At 39.1% G+C, this 17,211-nt stretch overlaps 1 protein-coding gene across 2 annotated transcripts; it reads right to left on the minus strand.

The window, feature by feature from the left end:
* Nucleotides 1-33: 33 nt before the first annotated feature.
* Nucleotides 34-15,992, minus strand: tmem39a (transmembrane protein 39A). Of its 2 annotated transcripts, none has more exons than XM_030124000.1 (9): nucleotides 15,693-15,992; nucleotides 12,009-12,222; nucleotides 10,860-11,082; nucleotides 10,592-10,675; nucleotides 10,316-10,470; nucleotides 7,784-8,141; nucleotides 7,515-7,702; nucleotides 7,315-7,435; nucleotides 34-2,177 (listed from the first exon to the last, which is right to left on the minus strand). In XM_030124000.1, exons 2-9 carry the CDS (start codon nucleotides 12,119-12,121, stop codon nucleotides 1,938-1,940), a joined length of 1,482 nt encoding a protein of 493 aa, XP_029979860.1. In that variant the 5' UTR covers nucleotides 12,122-12,222; nucleotides 15,693-15,992; the 3' UTR covers nucleotides 34-1,937. The 2 variants fall into 2 exon arrangements, with proteins under 2 accessions (XP_029979860.1, XP_029979867.1); XM_030124007.1 differs by having other exon boundaries at nucleotides 15,711-15,981.
* Between the last annotated feature and the right edge of the window lie 1,219 nt (nucleotides 15,993-17,211).

Genomic DNA, 17,211 nt, shown 5'->3' on the forward strand with positions numbered 1-17,211 from the left:
TCTTGTTCCTTATAGGTATAAATACACACAGACTTGGTTGGTACACGCTTTTTTTATTTTCAGATGTCAAAAAACATTGTCAGAAATGCCATGGGGAAACTGAACACTGTAAAAAGCCGAAATATGAGGACCAGCTCCAGTGACAATGGGTTCAATCAGGAGTCCATCCCTGTATCCTGGGATATGGCACATCGAATACATACCCTGCGAGTGACTTTGACAGCTTTTATTAAGGGGACACAGTTGAAGATGTCATCACTACACCAATTTAAAAATCATATTTTACCAATGGTGCCCAACTAAATTCTAATGCAAACAAAACATGCCAATTCAAGTCAACAGCACCATTCAGTTGCAAAATTTGCTACATTCATAAAAATGACCAAAGTTGCAATTGCAAGCAAACAGTACATAAGCACCAAGAATAAAGCAGAGTAATGGGCACATGTATGGCATTTGAGTTTAATCAAAACTCCTCACATTTCAGCTGAGGCACTGCAGCACCGAGCATCCAGGAACACTCACTGGTTTATTCTCAAGTGGTTACCAGACTTAATACTGCCGAGTTGAGTGCTGAATACAGCTGACTAATGAGGAGGCACAGTTCAGAGGAAACCAGTTAAGAGTAAGATGTTAACCTAGTGTGACTAAACAAAAAGGCAACAACATGCAAGGCAACCCGTTTGTAATACCATCCTGGTAACTGAGAATACATAAAATGGTAATGAGGTGATACAGTTGACACTCTTGAGCTTTCATTCATCCCCTCTAGCAATATTACTCCTAAATTTACTTTGCTGCCGTATTTTTTATAAGGGTGTCTTGAAAATAATATGTAGCAGGAGAAGGACTGGGTCCTAGACAAAGAACATTGTAATAGACAACTGTGTTCTGGCATCTTCATCCAATACAGAGAGATGGACCAGGTGTGGTCTTCTGTACCATTATGGTTTAACCATCCAGGTACCAAAATTACATAAAAATCAAACTGACCGGTTCAAGGTTTCCAGTATCAAGGACTACTCGTATTCAGCGTGTCAGAAGTGTGGTCAGGTATCAGTATATGTTTACGCAGCAGGGGCCATTCAAACACAACAAAGTAAACATCCTCTGCCAGACAGGCTATATGACAGGAAAAATGCACTTCTTTAATGTGATTTGGATGATACTTGATGCTTACGGTACCACAAGTCTTCCCTGCAGCCAATCACTTATCACTCTGACACCACGGTGTAATTTGGTACTGGTTCGGTAACTGCCCCTCCAGAAAGCCAATGATGTGAAACTAACAGGTCCTGATCGCAAACCACAGTAACACAGTGAATGGGAAAGAATACAGCATTACCTGAAGTGGCAAAGGACAGGAGTACCAAAGGAGTCTCTCCCTTCAGACTGATCTCAGGTCAGTTTGAAGGAACCTTTTAATCGAATGGGATTAAAATCCACACTAAGGGTCCACTGATCCACTCAGGGTCAGCACAAGTAGAACTGCCCAATAAGGGTTCTGGATCTCAGTTACACCGCATGACACCCTCCTGTTCTGATTCACTCGTCTGTGTTTAGAGAGGCTGTCAGATGCCACATCAGCTCTGTGATTGGCCACTTGCACTTAAAATATCTTTGGTGAAAAGTCACCTCCTGGCATTCCCCGATGTTCCTGTCACCTAGCAACAATATAACAAAACATGCTAATGTAGTCAGCGTGGAAATGCCCGGCGTAACTCGAAAACAGTATACAAAATAAAAATATTCTTTTAAATAGGTATATATAAACATTGCATTAAAAATAGAACCGTATCAAAACACGATTATGAGTTCACAGACTCTCCCTTAACCTCCAAGTGTGAGCACTAAAGTCTTCCTCTTTACAAGACCGTCACACGTCACCCTTCGACATCCAGAGTTCGTAGGTGATGTGGTCCCGTTGTGCCAGGACGTTACTGTGACTTGATCCCCAGGCTGTTGGAGGACACAGGGTAAGAGTAGGCCTTGCCGAGCACGATGCGGTCTCGGAGCAGTTTAAAAAGGACATAGTAGTTGCAGAAGAGAATAAGGCCCAGTGAGAGTGTATGGTTCCAGCGCTCCGAGCGCAGCAGAGAGTATAACTGGTACAGAACCACACTGGACTCGATCCAGATCAGCAGGTTCAAGATCCGCAATGGCTTGTGGAAGAGAAACTGGAGGAGAGAGGAGAAGAGAAGATCAGAAAGACTAAAAGAAAAACATTGATACAGAAAGAACATTCTAATTAACGCTTATATTAAACAGTACAGGGTTATAGATTTACACGACTGTCATCGTATACAACAGCTGAGGCATCTTTGGATGATTTCAACAAGACGCAGAGCCTGATGCTACCAACAGACAACGAAAAGTTAAGTCTGATGATCACCAAGTTCATTTTAACTTCATATTAAATTAAATTTTGGGGCTGGGGGTGACCTGATAGAGGACCTAACTAACTCCAATGCATGATTTTGAAAACGTATAAAAGCATATGTTGGAGTGGGATAAGAAATATCTGTTTAACTCTTTCGGTGCCAGACAGTTAAGGGGCTAATAAGCCTTAAAAGTGCCACAGATTTTGGCCGTTTTTCAGTATTTCGCGTCGTTTTTATAATATTTGAAGAATCCTGCAGGAAACCACTCGGTAACATCCGACCGATTGCTAATTAGATTCAAAACGCACCGGACGCAGCCGATTCATTATTGATCGTAATTTGCATAATTCATAATAATAATAATAATAATAATAATCTTTATTTATATAGCACTTTTCATACATTAAAAACTGTAGCACAAAGTGCTTTACATATCAGTTTAAAAATCAGTACCGCTCCCCACCCACACCCACCCACACACGCACACACAAACACACACACACACACACACATACATGCAAACCCACAAGCTCACACATACTTAAGAAGACTGACTGAGCACGGGTAGACCAGAACAAAAATATAAAAGTAAAAGTAAAACATCAGTTTAGGAGGCGCTGTCTCAGGGAGCCATCCGCACCAGGAGGCAGCCGCCGACCCCGGCGACCAGGCACCAGCAACACAGCCCCGCATCCCAACTAGTGGGAGAGGGCCAACTGGGACCCCCACCCACCAGAAAGGAGCGGACCCTAGTGAGAGAAGGCGCCACAGCCCCCGGAGTCCACAGCCGCCCCCCGGCATGGAGGGCTCCCTCTGATGAAACACCGGAGAATAAGAAACATTAAAAAGATATAAAAATATTATTCGGTCGCGTGACCTCAAATTCCCGTCTGCTTGGTCTCAAAAGGGGGACACAGAAAGAACGTCATCGAAATGTGAGAAAGAAATGAGGGTGGATGGTTTGTTTGTACACAAATGTGGCGTGTTCTCCAAAGCCGATCTGATCGGCCCGTGGCACTTTACAGGTTGTTTTCATAAAGCCGATTTAATCGGCCCATGGCACTGAAAGAGTTAAAGGAGTTACATTTTTGTTAGTTTATCTGAAGAGGATGTGTACAAACACTGAGCTTTATACTTTATTGAGTGAGTGATACAGTCGGTGGATACATTATGTGGAATTATTGATGGTTTTGGTGCTAGTAAGTGTGTCCTGGTATGTAACTCCACCTGCTTTTCAGAGTTTGAAATATCAACACTACATAGAGCCCTGAAAGGTGCGGGAGACTTTCGTGACCAATGTTTCATCAAATCTATAAAACTCCAGTCACAGCCTAAGTATCATGAATCTGTAAGTCTTTCTGTGATTACTTATTTTGAAGTGCCATCCACCATAAACAAACCATGCGCATTTACAAACCAAGCCGCGAGGTAACTTGGGCACCTTCGGAATTTTGTCGCAACGTGCATTGTGGGAAGCGAAGGCTTGCGCAGCCACCTGACAGCGGCAGCTGCTACAGACACGATGTGGAAACGGCAGGAGCTCCCTTCCCTCTATGCATATTCCTCCAACCGTTTCCGCGTCGTGGTTGTTTCATCCATATAATACCATATGTTTGTGCTGCCGCTGTCGGGTGGCTGTGCAAACCTCTGTTTCCCACAATGCATGTCGCCACAAAATTCCAAAGATGTCCGAGTTACCTCCCGGCTTGGTTTGTAAACACATGGTTTATTTATGGTGGATGGCACTAAGAAATTGTTCACCGTAATACAAGAGATTCAGGTGAGTAATCACAGAAAGACTTACAGATTCGTGATACTTTGGCTATGACTGAGGTTTTACAGATTTGATGAAAAATTGGTCACGAAAGTCTCCCGCACCTTTAAAGTCATCACTACACTTTGAAATATTTGTACCACTTTCTCTTGCAGTCAGACACAGAGCTAAAGCCCTTCAGAGTCAGACACCACTGACAAAAACATAAATTTCCTTGCACAACTGTCACTAATGGATTGTTGTATAATTATGTCACTTGGGTGTTTTAATCAATTATTTAAAATACAATTGCATTTCCCTTTTAAAAATGAGTACTGTTTCACAGACTTCCACTGAAGGTGGTTCACACACCTCAGATTGGAAGGCACCACTCACTTTGTATGTAATCTATAACATCAGCCTTAGAAGGTTCAGGGTGGTGTTTAGAAAGACTTTTGCCTAATTCATCCCCATTTGTTTTTGTAAATGTATACATAAGTTTTCCAATTTTTATACATGCAGAATGTGATCACTGATGAGTCATATGGCTGTATCACAATAAATAATTAAGTTTAGAGCACAAAGTCATTTTGTGCATTACCTATTGGAAGGTGCTGACCATGAACTGCATGGCCCCTGCTTTGTCTGCTGGTCTGTGGATTATTATTATTAATGAGCTGGACCTAAAATATCATGTTCATTCAGACCTATTGCTTCCTGTGGAAAAAAACAGATACCCGTACAGTAACTATGGCTTCATGTGTTTGTGATCCTAGAGCTGATGTACTTCAGACTTCCTTCAGCTGATCTGGCAAATCTGCAGTAATGCCACACATTAATGGATAGAACAAAATCATCTTAAGGCTCTTCCTCACTATGGTCACCGACCCAGATGAATGAAATTACAAAAATAAAACAAGAAAAGCATTCAGAGAGCGCAGACCTCCGCCAAGACAGATCTGCACCCCCCCCCCCCCCCCCCCCCCCAATCACCACCAAAATTTAATCATTTCTTCCTTGTGCCAGTATCAACATTTCCTGAAAATTTCCTGAAAATCCATCCATAACTTTTTGAGTTACCTTGCTAAGAAACAAACAAACACGCAAACAAACAAATGAACATGCAAACACACAAAGCAAAGTGATCACAATACCTCCTGGCGGAGGTTAAGAAGAGGAAAAATGTATACAACATTTTCCCAACATCTGGTTCTCAGCCAGAGAGTCATTCTGAAACAGTATAAACCACTCCACCAGTGTGAAAATAACACTACCATAGTTTGGCCTCTAGACCAAATTTAGTTTCCAGACCAGCTGTGATTCAAGGACTTGGGTTAATCATTACCTTTTTCTATATCCTGCCTGTTTCCTGCATCCTCTGTCTAAAATAATGGTGGAAAAAAAACAGGCCAATCTTCCACGTGTCACACAAACCCACCACCAGCTGGGTGTCCCAGTCCTACATCTGCACTACATCAAAATGATGGCAGCTTTCATAAACACTAGCAGAAGGATGCAACGTCATCCATCTTTATATACAACGAATGGTTCAAAGTGTAGGAACGTCTGCTCTTAGTGAAGGTGACCTTTATTTCAGGTGGGGGGGCGTTAGAATTGACTGTATAATGTCTTCATAACTGACTTTCTTCCTTGGTGATCTAAATAATTCATGAACCATTGAGCATGTCAGGATACTGTAGTTTTAGGCCCAATCCCAAGTCACCCCTTAGCCCTCCCCCTTACCCCTACCCCTTGAAACGGAGCTGCAAGGGGTAGGGGTTGAAACCCCTTTGCGACCTGATACATCATCAGCAGTCATAAATGCCACTATTAACAGATGCCACAGCTTTGTTTCCAAAAGTATCCATCATGCCATCAGTAGCTGTAACCGTCTCTGTTCAATTGGCTTTGGTCATCTTTTTGCGGCTATCAACTAGAAACTGCAGAAATGCGATCTATAACACATTGAAACTGCATTAAACGGTCGTGTTTTGCAAAGGAAATACGTACATTTGTGTGTTTCTTTCATCACACTGCTGCACTTTTTTGCTGTGTTTACCTCCATCTTGCCAATGATTCGAACAGAATTATGGGAAATTTCTCCTACCCATCTGTTCGTAGTGTGGTCCTGAAAAATCTCTGTTTTTGAGGGCTACTCAGCCCTCCGCCTTAGCCCTTCCCCTCCGTCTAATCGAGAATCGGGACAACACTACCCCTTCACATGTACGCGCAAAATGGAGGGGTAAGGGTAAAGGTAAGGGGGAGGACCAAGGGGTGAGATGGGATTCAGCCTTAATTTCTGGTTAATTTTCATAGAAATTATTATGACATAATGGTCTACTTTGTTAACTATACCACAATGCTATAGCGCAAATCTAACAATAATTTAATTATACAAATAGAATACATCTTATGGAGGACGGACAGACACTTGCATAGACTTTTAATATATAAAAAATACTTATATAACTGTATGCCTTTTGTTAATAAAAACTAAAAGAGGCAGATACAGTCACGGAAAAATTATTAGACCACCCCTTGTTTTCTTCAGTTTTTTGTTCATTTTAATGCCTGGTACAACTAAAGGTACATTTGTTTGGACAAATATAATGATAATAACAAAAATAGTTCATAAGAGTTTAATTTCAGAGCTGATATCTATCCATTTTCCATGGTTTTCTTGATAATAACCAAAATCACTTTAGTTCTTACATCAATAGCTATGGCATTGTACTGACAAAAACAGTGCTTTTAGACATTCCATGTTTCCTTTTCGGTCTGTTTTAGTCACACACAGGAGTTAGTACTTGATTGCATAACCAAAATCATAACCATGTTTTTGATGACTTTTGATGGTCTAATAATTTTTTTCCGTTGTTGTGGAAATGTTCAACTGACCACGCACTCAAAGAAGACTGTATGTGATGACAAACATGACTTCAAAAGTCCATAATTGAAATATTAAAGAATTTTACAAAATCTAAAATGAACCCCAGTGGTGCTACTTCAAACCAGAATAAGAATGAAGCGAAACAAAATGATGCCCTTCAAAGAGTCAAACAGTAGGAAAGGATGTACAAATAATAAAAGATTATTTCTGTTAGAGAATCACAATTATATGCGATATTCAGTATTAGTTCAAGTGTTTGCGATGTGGTGATTAAAAGTGTGGATACTTACATAAAATCTTGCATGTGACACATCAGAGGGCAGGGCGACGTTATAAGGTCCGACTGCCTTATACAGACATCGACTGTGTCGTACCAACACGCCCTGAGGCCAAATGGTGCTTTCTGACCACCTGAAAACCACAGACTCAACAGATCAGCGCACAGTCACAGGTGTGTCTAGGCTGTATTTTAACCCGTGTGTCCACTCACATGTGCTGAGGTGCATTGCTGTATGATCCGTGCTCCAGTTTCTGCCATCGACCCAAATGAGCTGCCGAGCGATGGAGCAGGTCACAGTAACTGGGGGGAAGCAGCTGACTCATCAGCATCACAAACGCATTGATCCACACCATGATCAGATGCTCACATGACCAGCGCATGTCATAGTACTGGGTGCTCTGCGGGAATCACATGTTAGAGGCAGTTAAAGCTTAAGCATCAGCCATGAAAATGTAAAATACACAGTAACGCATACGAACCTTGACAAAGCAAAGCGGCAGAAAGGCTACGTAGTAAGCACTGAACAGCGAGTTGAACAGCACTTCTTTTATTCGTCTGTTGAAGTCGCTCTTCAGCTCCTCCACCTCAGCTCGAATCAGCTCTGGTGTGTGAGTGTGTGTGTGCGGTGGGCAGGTGTGAGTGGGCATGTGCGGAGGGCTGGAAAACTGCTCTCTGAGGTTCTCTCGTAACAGGAAGAGGAAGTCGCGAGGTCGAAAGAACGGGGTCTCTGCCAGGTCGGTCTGTTGATGGTCAGCTGGGTAATCGCAGTCAGATGAAGCCGTCTGACTTTTGCCTCCCTCCTGGTGAAAACAGCAGAGAGGGACGTACACACCGAACCTGGAAAACAGAAACAGTAATGACAATGAAGACCAAAGAATACAGAGGCAATAGTTTTAGTTTGATTCAAATCAGAATAGTAGCATATAGGATTAGGAACGGAAGATGCAGTTTTTTTTAAAAATGAAGCACGTTAAGAATTTGGTTTTCTTTGACTGGGAACACCTCACTGCAGCCAACAACCACACCAACAGTACCTGCATCATTACTGTAAAACCCATGTTTATGGCTTTGGTTTTTCATGTTAATGCATTTCATTCCACTGTTAATCTCAACAATGGAATTTTACCATCAGTGTATTTTTTTTTTTTTTTTTAATTTTGATTAAGGATTGTGGGGTGTTGATGGAGTATAACTTCAACATGAAGATGTTTATCTGCACATGTTGTGTCTTATTTGGCTTTTGTGTAGAGATTTGACACAACTGGACAAATTCTGCATCTCCATCACTTGTAAAGGAATCACAAAAAGTATAATATGGAGCATTGTGCAAATGCATATTACAGTACTTTTGGATGGGATTTGACTGGATTTTACCTTGTCCCTTAAAAAGGAACTATATGTAGTATTAGTACTGTAAAAGGTTTAAAAAGTACCTTAAAGAATACCATACCATAAGAATATTTATAGTTAATACTCATATTAAAATATATATATATATATATATATATATATATATATATATATATATATATATATATATATATATATATATATATATATATAATATTTATTAAAAAAACAGAGTTTTGATGTAAAGTCAAAGCTGTCATGGTATCGTATTGCAGATATGTAAACTAAATTTATTCACAGCCACAGGGGGATATGTCACTGTGAATATATGAACACCAGAGGCAGAAATGAGTCACTTTGCTGGGCTTCAACCTGTTGTTTTCACCCCTGGACACAGCTCTAAATGAAATGAATGGAGTCTGATATCACAGTGTTTCTTCTACAGGGGTGAGTTTGATTATGAGGCTTATGAAGGTATAAAGTTATTATGTGATGTTATTATCTTTGTTCACTGTTTGTTGATCCACAGTTCAGACTAAATTGTGACAGTTCTGACCTTATTTGGAGGATTCCAAACGGTTCTCTACAGCAGCTACTGACAACACAAACTGTACAGAACAGGGAGGTGGTTTGTGGTTTCACTGGGATTGTTTTCTGTCTAAAAACAGAGCTAAGCTAACAGAGCTATAATACAAACTATCAGCTGATGCAGCATGTGAAGACATGATGATATTTTAACTCAGTGACGCCATAATACAGATGTGTGTAAATAATGAGCTTTATGGTTTTCAGTGAGTGACTCAGTCTGTGGAGATGCCTTTATTTGTGGTGGTTTTAGCAGCTGTTGGTGCATTGTGGCACGACTTCCCCCAGGTGTTGATAGTTTGGATTATGAATATATTGGAACGACTTATGTAATTACAGTCTCTGGTCCCAGGATATGTTATCTCTATGAGTTCCAAAAGTCAGGACAGAACTGGGAAAGAAAGCTTTTAAATTTTCTGCTCCTACTGCCTGGAACAACCTACAGAAGGAGATTAAACTAAAGGAACTGGTCTCTTAATACAAAGTCATTGTAAATGAATGGGAAAGGGATACATATGGAAGTAGAGGTTTTTCAAATTGACTGAATCGGCTTCTGCTTTGAGATGCTTTTAAGGAACACTGTTGTTATACTTTTAGTACCTCTTAAAATAATGGTGATGTTTTATATGTATGATCTTATCTAGTGTTTTATGTATGGTTTTAGTATTGACTTTTATTGTGTTTTATGTACACCTTTTATCCATATTTTTAGTGTGGATGTATGGCAGTGATTTCTATTTTGTGCAACTTCTGCTGCTGCTCTCTTGGCCAGGACACTCTTGAAAAGAGATATTTAATTTCAATGAGCTTTTTTCCTGGTTAAATAAAGGTTATAATGATAATAATAATAATAATAATAATAATAATAACAATAATAATAATAATGATCCCTTTAAGCCATTTTTTTTTTACATTTTCTTCATACATTTGCCTTTTATGTGCACAAAAGAATCCAACATGTATATGCCCTTAAGTAGAAACTGTGATTACGTGTGCACTGTTATTGCCATCTGAAAGACAAGTGTGTAATATCGTAGTCTTCAGAATACTGTGTGTGTGGGATGATGAAGACTCACGGGTATCCCAGGAAGAGGAGGTTCAGGACAGAGTGGTTCTTGCAGAGGTTGACCAGCGTCCAGCAGAGTACCCATCCACACATGGTGAGCAGGCTGAGTCGAGCTGCGATCAAAACCACATAGCGGACCAGCGATCCCCCGCTGCTCTGGGACACCTGGATGACACAGTGACAGAACTGTGTGACTCCGCCAGCAGAAACACAGTGTGCATGCAGTTAAAAAAGCATTAGCTGAAGGTATCTTTTTTTGTGCAATGTGTGTCATTTGTGTGTTTACCTCTGAAACTATAGTCCAGACCAGCCTCCTGGCCAACATGACTGTGATGAAGATAGCCAGGTGGTAGTCCATTAGATGGAAGTTCTGTACAGGCCCAGCAGAATAAAGTCAATTACTTTTGTGCTTCATCTCAAGTAAAATTTAATACTGTGACAGTACATGACAGTCTGAGCTCTACAAATGATGACAAACATTTGCTGTGCAGATACAGCGCGGGATTTTACTTAGAAACATAAAGAAATAACAGCATTGACTGCAAGTTCCTTACAAGTGAGGTAGAGGCAGCGGGGTGGCTGTATGGGTACCACCAGACCGTCCTGTAGATGTTTATGTACTGGACAAACAAGGCCACCAGCAAGTAAAGAAAGAGCAGAAACTCAAACAGCAGGCTGCTGTCCAACGGCAGCTCCGGGATCCTCGAGTGTCGGACCGGCTCTGGAGTAATGAGAGCTGAGAGGGGCGGAGCCGACAAACCCACTGAGTTACTGTTCCTGGAAGAGGACACATCACGCACACAAATAGTAGGAGTTAAACTTATGCATACCGCAATGTTCATGTCCTCAAACTATTTTAGTAAATGTATCTTATCAGAGTTTAGCAAAGAATATCCCTGAAAAACACTGCTGAGGTTTAAACTCGACAGCCAAACAAACACACCCCTCTGTTCAGGGTCGTTCAGGAGCTCCACCTCCCAGCTGCAGTTGGACGTTGTTGTAAAATGACATCTGGCTATAACTGTGTGGACTGACCATGGAAATTCATTTTTTCCCCAATTCCAAAAACAGCCGTTGTGAGAAAACTGTAATTTTTTTGCTTGAAAACTGTGAAAAAATATTTGTTGCATTTGACATTGTATTGAATCCGAACAGCTTAATCCACCTTTACAAGGCTCAGCACTGCCCTCCTTATTATGAGTAAATATCAGAGACCATTAGTAATTCAGAGAACATTGTGCATGCATAGAGGAAGGAGGTATTTGTTTTCATGCTCAAACATTTCAAATATATGTAGTGTCCATTTACATCTGAAATGATGTTGTTTCGATTCCCTGGCTATAACCTAGATGTCTGTCTGAAAACCTCTTCCAGCATCAAAAATACAAAGAGTGTAACAACAGCAAGACAAGAGAGGAAACTTTACCTGGCACACAAAACCAGGAACAAATGATGAATAATAACTGTCGGTGAATATGTTTATTTCAGTTCAGAAGCCTATTTCTAATAATATCTAATACCTCATAATATCAGTTCCCCTTTCTGCTGATACTGATGCTAGGCTGATTGATCGATACAGCTCTGTCAGGAACCATGTCTTTTTTGGAATAATGGACCTGCACATGTGGTCAGTGATGCAGAATATTGAGAAAACTGCTTCTGAAACCATTTAAAGCTAAACAGACAGTAAAAGGCATTTGTACCTGTTCCTGAACCCTGTACCATTCCCGAGGTTGCCCCCAACCAGAGTCTGCAGGGATGGCAGAGCAGAGCGACTTAGCTGCTGTCTGCTGGGACCCCTGCGACCCCCTGGCATGGTCGCCAGTTACCGTGGCAACCACGGACACCGCCCACCAACCGACAGCCTCTGGGACTCCTCTCTTTGTTGTCAATGAGTCACCATAAACATCCAGACCGCTGCAGAGAAGAAAACAGAAAAGAAAAAAATAAATACGCGAATAGAATTTGTTTTTTTCAATATGACAATAGAATAATAAGTTCAAGAATTAAATATTATAAAAGAACACATGGAGCCAAAGTGTTTACTTTACACTGAGCGCATATTATGAACTGTAAATTATAGTGAAGCTAAATGAAGTGATGATCACAGATGTCGGTGTCCCAGTTTCACAGAAAACCATTTCAGTGTGTGTTTTGTTGCTCATACTTTGATTTTTATTCCTTTTATGTGTCCTTTGAGTCTGTTAAATTTGAAAAACAATTCAGTTACAGCAGTGAGTTACCATTATTATGTGTCTGAGAGGGAATATTAGCTTCTTCTTATATGGTTTTATATTTAAACAGAATATATTAACCACATTATTCTTTGACATGGTGTGATTTACTGTGACACTTTTTAAGACTTCTAATGTTAATATAAAGTCAAACCACCTTTTTGTAATGGGTTTAAGGGTATGTGTCTGCCTTAAAAACTGAAGCCTACACATTTGTTTTTAGTTGAAGATGTTAGGTTAAAAGTAGGTAATGAGGTCATAGGTGAGGCCTAGAAAAACCCAGAACACCTGTGAAAAATGTAGTAGGTCCATAGCTTCAATGATTTTTTTCAGTTCCAAATATAAATAAACCTGAGGAAAGCACATGCACTCATTTTGATTATGTTCTTGTAGTCATGAAACTGCAAAAAATCAGAAACACAGCAACAGTAACAGAAAACAAGAACATATCAGTTCTACTAAGAGTGACAAGGTGACGTGATATAACCATGTCATGTCAACCCTCATACAAAGCCACCAGGTTTTCCCCAGGAAGTGATCTAAGATGGTAAACTGCGTCCTCACATATAGACTCTTGTGATCAATTTACCGAGTAAACACCAGGAGGCTCGACGTTTTACAGCTTTTTGGGTGTGAAGGAACCGTTGCTCTTTTTAACCCTCAGTGCTAATATTTGATTTAAAAAAAAACAAAAAAAAAACAGATTCATTTGTGACGTTAGCAGAGTTAGTAACTGGGATAGAAGAATCTGGTTGGCAATGAAGAAGGTCAGACAACAGTTAAAGGAATTTACACATCAACTTATCATTATGGCTTTTAAAAAGACAGAATTTACAGCCAGGCTTTAGTTTTAGCAAAGTGTGGTGCAGAGTGTTTTAGGACTCTGAAAAGTGTTATAAATCACCTGCACTGAGGCACTTTTACTTATCTCCACAGATTTCAGACCACAGAACCTCAAGAGACGTCTTTCCTTCCTTCTGGTTCCTGTCAAACCTCTCCTCAGCAAGCACCAAATACAAACAAGACATGCCACTTAGAGGTTTAGATGCAATTTTTGTGCAGTCTGCCTGCTTAAGCTCATATTGGGAAACAATCTGCATGAGGTTTTTTGTACAGACAGTAACAACTGACAGCAAGTACTGTACGTCTTAACTCCTTTTACAGCTGATATACCTTTAGGGCATTTACATCAGAGTTAAATCTATCAGCGGAGACTTAATGCACCAAACCACCTGAGCAGGACTTAACTCGTCTCAACTCCCACGTGGAAAGTATATAAGATGACTGGTATGAGTTAAAAATGCTGATCACAGGACTTTTCACTGTGTGCACTTGAGGTGTCATAGCAAGAGAAGCTTAAGTGTGACCGACTGCCTCCTGTACTTCAGGATGAGCACTGAGCCAGCTTGGACAACACTCCCAATTCATGAAACACAGCCATTAATTATCTTATTATTGATAACATCTGGGCAATTCCTGCACACTCGACAAACCATCTGTTGCAACAAAGAATAATTAGTTCACTTGTTCAGACCTTCATTTCAGTACTGGAAAGGTCCTAACAGTATGTAACGGGCTGAAACAAAAAAGCAAGATGGATTACCTAGATTTTGACCAGTTTTGTGTTATTTGTTGTCTTTTTCTGCTTTTTTTTCTTAATTCATTCTGCTTTATAATTTTTGCCATCATTATTTTGTCAAGTCAATTCATTCCAAGTACAACAACAGCAATAAAGACAACAGGGATTTATTCAAACTGGACAGTTTAGAAAAATGCTTATACAAAATAAATTATAATGTGGAAAAAAGAGAGACCTCTATTGTAGGTCAGGGCTGAATCAATTTTTTTTTTTTTTTTTTTTGCGATACAATTAAAATTTACAGTCTTTATAATCAGATTTTTATATATATATATATATATATATATATATATATAAAAAAGATGAAACAGAACAATTACAAAATGTAAGATTGCATTTTCAAACTACCATTTTAACTCAACCAGCAGCTCAATGCTTACAAAATAAAAATATACAAATTAGAACACAATTATCATTGCCAGCCAGTGGAATTTCATTTAGGAAGTATTTTTTTTCTGTTGAGATGACAAATGTTTAATTAGTGCCACACTTTTGCATTTTACTAAATATAAAAGAGAATGGCACTTCATTTAATACATCAATAAATCAACAAAAAATAAATATATGGTACATATTCTTTATATTACACATTCTAATTTAATCGCCTTCACACCTTTCAATTGTGACGATTTGCTGTTTCACTTGTCTGGATCAAAACAAGTATTAGAAAGACTTTAAGGCTATGCTGGGATTTTTAAACTGGGTTGCACAGTAAAAGAATGAATAATTAGATTACTGAATAATGTAAAGAGTACTCATTTAAAGTGGTGGATGGCATCTGTGTCAGAAATGTAGTTTTCCTATATATGTCAGATCTGTGCATGAAGGCTACAATGACACAATGAAATGCTTTATAAAAGAGTGAGTTAAAAAAAAAAAAGAAAGGTCCTGCCCTCCTTCGTGTCAGCCATTTATAGGTGAATCAGATAACATCCAGCCACTGTGCATTTGTTTCTGCTGACATGACTTCTGCAACTTGATGGAGATGATATTAGACAATGTGATGAATGTTCAACAGGAAACAGCCGTTACTACACGCACACATTCACAAACACACCACAAGGGGCTAAAACATTTCAGTTGAAAGTCAAAAGTGAAAACAGGAACTGAGATGCACAGAAATCAGAGGGATTGGGGGAAGATGTTTTTGCAATTTTGTGGAAATGCAACACGTTTCCAGTTTTCAGCTCAGTACAACTCCTGGTGTTCTTTTTTTTTTTTTTTTTAAAGCGACCGAAAAGCGTGAAAGATGTATCTGAACGTGGAGCTTAAATGCTTGTTTGATTGGACTGACTTTAGAGCGTCTTCTGGAAACACTTTTTTGGTGGTGTTTTTGCACAGACTTGCTATGACATGCAATAAAGCTGCCATCTGGGAGCCTTGTCATTTTATGTGTACCACGGAAACTTAGGTGCACACTTCACAGACAGACAGGAAAAAGGACAGTTCCGACCTCGTAGCTAACAGGTAGGTTGTAGAATCAAGGCCAAACTGTTGAAAAAGCTCTTACTCACACAACATGGACAACATACGGGGGGTGAACTAAACGAGGATGCATCAGTCAGTTGTGTGGCTTCCAGCCTGACGAGTCCAGGCAGCACCGAGCATTTCTCCGCCTTTCAGCTCCAATATCCCCGTCTGCACTTCCGAAGCGACGAGCTACCGCGGCACCGGCGTTCCCGGAGGCTTCCTTTCAGTCCAGCTGAAAACATAAAACGGCTTTAAAAGTTAGCCCTGGTCTGGTCTGGAGGAGCAACAGTGTAAATGCGTTGCACAGAGACCGACGTGGCAAACGCGCACCTCCTCTTCAAGCGACGTCATCAACGCGCGACTTAAACAGACCTTGCACAGTCGCAGTTTGACAGACGCAGCGGCTGATCTGGAGTCAGTGCTAGTGATGGGACTTTTTCGTACTTACGAAAAATCATCTTAGCTATCTAACATCACAGACAGATAAACCTTGTTAATTGATTAATGGCATTAATATTTTTAGTTCGAGTTGTAATAACAGACATATACGTAATGGATTGAATGAAAAGAAGAAAATCTCCCCCAGAGGTAATATCACAAAGCAACTTAGGTCTAAGCTGTGTTCTCATATCTTCACCCAAATTAATATGTCATACTGTTTTTCCCTGAAAGATGTTATATGTTATTATGAAAGTAAGGACAAATGTCTACAATATTTATTTATTTATTTATTTTATTGTATTGGGTAAATATTTTATTCATAAACAAAAATTTTCAGCCTCCAATCCAACCTTTCCTCATTTTTTAATTGAATTTAATTCACTTCATAAATCATTAATCCTTGTCAATAATAAAAAAAAAATTAAAAAAAAAAGAAAAAAAAAAAACAGAACATTGCTTGTTAGTTATGATAAATTATTTAATGTTTCCTCAGACATTTGATGAAATTTTAGGTGAGAAATTATTTATGTATGTATTTATTTATTTATTTGTATATGAATTATTGAAAATGTATTTCGAGCATATATTGATTTTGTTTGTATTTCATTTTTATATCTGTATTCTTTTGTATGTATTGTGTTATATACTAAATGTTTGACAGTTTGTTATTGATGTTTAAATAAAGTTGAAAAAAAAAAAAAAATCTCCCCCAGAGGTAAAGCAGTATGGAATTCAACTTCCTCTAAAATTGAGTGGTCAAAAGTATGGACATTACCATATAAATACTGTATTACAAACAAAATTAGAATTTTACATCTCAAAATTTTACATAACACATATCCCTCCAACGCTATTTTGTGTCGATTTTATGACATAGAAGAAATATGCAACTTTTGTCAGTCTGAATCTGAAACTACTCTACACTTATTCTTTTTATGTGAACATTCTTTTAATTTTTAGTCCAAAATGGAAAATTATATCATTTCTAAAAGTAACAATAAAATAAATATAACATCCTAAAATGTAATTACTTATTTTAAACATGATACTAACAATCTAGAATTTATTGTAAATTTATTCATATTATTTGGAAAATTTCATATACAAATATACTAAAACACA

Source organism: Sphaeramia orbicularis, chromosome 3, assembly GCF_902148855.1.
Source record: "Sphaeramia orbicularis chromosome 3, fSphaOr1.1, whole genome shotgun sequence".
NCBI classification, from domain to species: domain Eukaryota; kingdom Metazoa; phylum Chordata; class Actinopteri; order Kurtiformes; family Apogonidae; genus Sphaeramia; species Sphaeramia orbicularis.